The sequence below is a fragment of the Echinops telfairi genome, unplaced genomic scaffold (assembly GCF_000313985.2).
Source record: "Echinops telfairi isolate 266 unplaced genomic scaffold, ASM31398v2 ScPeMD7_23;HRSCAF=83, whole genome shotgun sequence".
Lineage (NCBI taxonomy): Eukaryota > Metazoa > Chordata > Mammalia > Afrosoricida > Tenrecidae > Echinops > Echinops telfairi.
The window spans coordinates 7,322,202-7,325,864 of NW_022103920.1; the positions used below are offsets into that span (position 1 = coordinate 7,322,202).

Consider the following 3,663-nt stretch of genomic DNA (forward strand, 5'->3'; position numbering starts at 1 on the left):
AAGGGGTGAGACTGATCTTGCCTGGACCCAGGGGAGATTGGGGCTGGGGGGCAGGCTTGCTGTGTGGAACCATGCACCGATTGTGGTGGTCCACCAGCGCTTGGACCTCCCTGGCAGTCCCCAGCATCCATGCGGTGAAGGCAAGGGACAGGGCCCTGTCAGCACTGGTTTACCTGCCCTCCGCCAGCCTTCTCTGCTCAGTGGCTGTAGCAGCCTTTGGTCCAAACCACACCCACGGCTGCCCAATTGATTCTGATCCTAGAGGTCAGAGTAGAACTGCCCCTGTGGCCTTCTGGAGCTGCACATCTTTATGGGAGCAGACAGACTCATCTTTCTCCCTCAGAGTGGCTCGTGGGTTTGAACCACCAACCTTTCTATTGGCCAGAAAGTGCTTTCACCAAGGTGCCTTCTATACTAAAGACGCGCAGGTAGCATGGGTGGGGAGAACCACGGCCACTGAATTGATTCGGACTCATGGCCACTCCTGGTGTGCAGATTAGACCTGCTTTATAAGGCTCACGAGGCTGTGGCCCTTTCAGAAACACATTGCCAGGCATTTCTTAAAGGCCCCTGAGTGGACTTGTTAGATCTCTCTGGAGCTAGATCTATACCTCGGTCCTTGACTGCATGAGAGAGAATTCACGCCGAAGCCGGGTTCGTGATCCAAGTGAGTTTTATGAGAGTTAGAAGAAGTTTCAGGTTTACTCAGCACCCGTGGGGCTCCTCCCGAACATGCGGCCTGACTTGAAGCTGCTCGGTGTCACGCAAAAGTGTCCCAAAGTCCTGCCAAAGCTCTCTGCGCCAAAGTTCTCCCTCCCGACTCAGGGCTTCTGCCTTTCCAAGGATTCCACAGGGAGGCATGTGGACGACCCCTGATCGACCCCATTGGCTGAATTGAATTCACCTGGGCCAATTCAGGTTCACACCCACCCATGCCTACCAAGGGAAACCTGAGCCTCTAGGCATGTGCAGTGCGCCACTCCTTTGTTCCCGTAGCTTGACCCTCTGGGCATGCCTTAACGGACATTCCCCGTCCTACGCTAGTCTACCTAACAGACTCACACTGCCAATCTTCCGGTTAGCAGATGCACACGTTAAATGTTCGCATCACTCAACAATTCCACCAAACCCACTGCCATCCAGTCAACTGTACTTCAGGGCAACCCTGCAGGACAGAGTAGAATTGCTCCTTAGGGTTTCGGAGACCATCCATCTTTCCGGGAGCAGACAGCCTCCTATTTCTGCCTCGGAGCAGCTCGTGTGACGAGCAAGCAGTCCTGTGCTTAGCCCACCATGCCACCAGCGCTCCAGCCTCTGATCAGAAGATACCACTTGGTGTCCAGTGGAGCCCCAGTGGCAGGTGCTGGTAGAGTTTACGCAGAGCGGAAGTTTACAAGTGATTGTGCCTCACTTCCGTGCCAGGTCTGCCTGCTCTATAACAGAGGGGAAGCCCTCTACGGCTACTGCCAGCTCAAGGACAAGTGCCACAAGGTCCACGTGTGCAGAGCCTTCATCCGGGGGCAGTGCAAGCAGAAGAGCTGCAAGCGATCCCACCAGCTGGTCGAGGCCACATCGCTGGAGGTGATCGAGGACCAGGGCCTGAACCTTCCGAGTGTCGTCAACTTCCAGATCATCGCCTCGTACAAACACGCGGTGCTGCACAATACGCTGGAGGGTGCAGGTGGGCAGCTCCCTGCCAGCCACGCGGAGCGGAGGGGAGAGAGCACGCTCTGTGCGGATGCCACTTTGTCCCTTGGGAAGCTTAGGCCAGCCAGCATCACAGGCCAACCAGTGACTCCCGTTGTGGAGACCCCAGGTGTGGCAGAGTAGAATCGTGTTCCCAGGGCCTTTCCATTGGCTGGTATTTAGAAGTAGCTAGCCAGGCCTTTCTTCCTACTAGCATGTCTAGGGACTCTCCTTGCCTCCAGCTGGGCTTGTGTAGTGGGCTTCTCCTAACCATGAAATTGTGACTTTGTGATTGCTGCGGATGCATTTTATTTACTTACCCAGAAGATAGTCTCCAGACCCAGTGTGCTGGACCGATCAAGGGTGAAGGGGATGTCAGCGGGGAAGCTCATGGCTCTCTCTTCTTTACAGCCAGTTCCATTTCTGCTGCTGCGCCTGACCAGGGCCCTGGGAGACAAGGCACGCGTGGAGCTGGGGTTGCCCAGGTCAGCCTCCCGGTCTCCACCCCTGCGGCCAAGGAGCGAGGTCCAGTGAACCCGAAAGGGCGTCGCTGAGATGAGACGGCGCTGGCCCAGTTTGGAAGGGGTCTGAAGACAAGGCTTGTTTTGAGCTGGGATTGTCCCCATTTCATCTTTTCCCAACGTGGGTCCTGGTGGCAAGGGGGCGGAACGCTCGGGTGATCACCACAAGGTTGGCATAGGTAGCCGGCTGCTTACAGTAACGATTTCCAAACCAAACTCACTGCCATTAAGTCGATTCTGACCCTCAGTGGCCCTACAGGTCAGGGTGGAACTGCCCCTGTGGATTTCCAAGATTATAACTCTTTATGGGAGTAGAGCTGGTGGTTTCGAACTGCTGACCTTGGGGTTGGGAGCTCAACACATCAGTAAGACAGCCTCGGAAACCCTAGGGGGCAGTTTTGGCTGTGTCCTACAGGGTCTCATGAGTCCATTACAACTCGAGAGCAGTGGGTTTGCTTTGGACTTGGCCCTGAGAATTCTTTCTTCACAGGTGAGTGTGAGAATTAGAGATGATGTTTGGTTGGGGATGGGGGCGGGGGTGAGGATGAGTGGAGAGAGCTGGGACCCTGGGTCCAGATGGGCTTTGTGATTAGGGCAAGCCCAGGGGAGGCATCTCTTGCAGCCCAGGGCCGGGTTTCTGTGCACGTTGCTCTGTGGCCTGTCAACACCGTCCTGCCCTCTCATCTGCATGGTTGTCATGGTGACAGAGCATAGGCCCCTTGACCTCAGCTGCACGGACTTTGCACGGTCGGTGGCGATATTGAATTTCCAACTGTGCTTTTCCTTAGCCTACAGGCGCTCGGATGACACCATCTTTTCACATGTGTTTCTCGTTGATGTGGCAGCATAGTCGTGCTGCGACGGACTGCTAACCCCAAGGTCAGCAGTTCAAAACCACCGGCCACTCCCTGGGAGAAAGGTGGGGCTTTCTACTCCCATAAAGAGTTATAGTCTCAGAGACCCACAGGGGCAGTTCTACCTTGTTCTATAGGGTCGCTGTGAGTTGGCATCCACGCAGTGGCAGTGAGTTTTTCTCCTTCCTGGGACCCATCCCTGTCCTGGGGTGAGAGGGCCTTGATTAGCCTGACGCAGCGACCACGGAAGTCAGGGTCGAACTGTTCCAGGGTTTCTGAGGTGGTAAATCTTTACGGAAGCAAAGAACTTCACCGGTCTCCCTTGGAGCGGCTGGTGGACTTGAACCGCTAGCCTGGTAGTAAGCACTCCAATGCTTATCCCATTGCACCACCTGGGCTCCTGGGCCCTAATAGGCTCTCCCATTGCCCTAAAAGGAAGCCAGTCATTTCCTATCCCTTGGGGTCCAACTGTGTGGCCCCCATCCTCAGCCGGCACGGCGGAACAGACTGAGCGGCCTGTCACAGATGTTACTACCTCAGTCTGTCTGCTCCTCCTCCTGTGGACCGTCCACCAAGGCCCAGCTGTCGCTTGGATTGGTGGG

At 55.7% G+C, this 3,663-nt stretch overlaps 1 protein-coding gene across 1 annotated transcript in view; it reads left to right on the forward strand.

Moving 5' to 3' along the window:
- The window catches only part of ZC3HAV1L (zinc finger CCCH-type containing, antiviral 1 like), a 5,004-nt gene extending 2,515 nt beyond the window's left edge, over nt 1-2,489 (forward strand). Inside the window, exons 3-4 of the mRNA XM_045288930.1 lie at nt 1,423-1,681; nt 2,098-2,489. Of these exons, the coding sequence (XP_045144865.1) occupies nt 1,423-1,681; nt 2,098-2,240 (402 nt within the window). The 3' untranslated portion in view covers nt 2,241-2,489. The remainder of the gene's footprint in view (nt 1-1,422; nt 1,682-2,097) is intronic.
- The last annotated feature ends 1,174 nt before the right edge of the window (nt 2,490-3,663 follow it).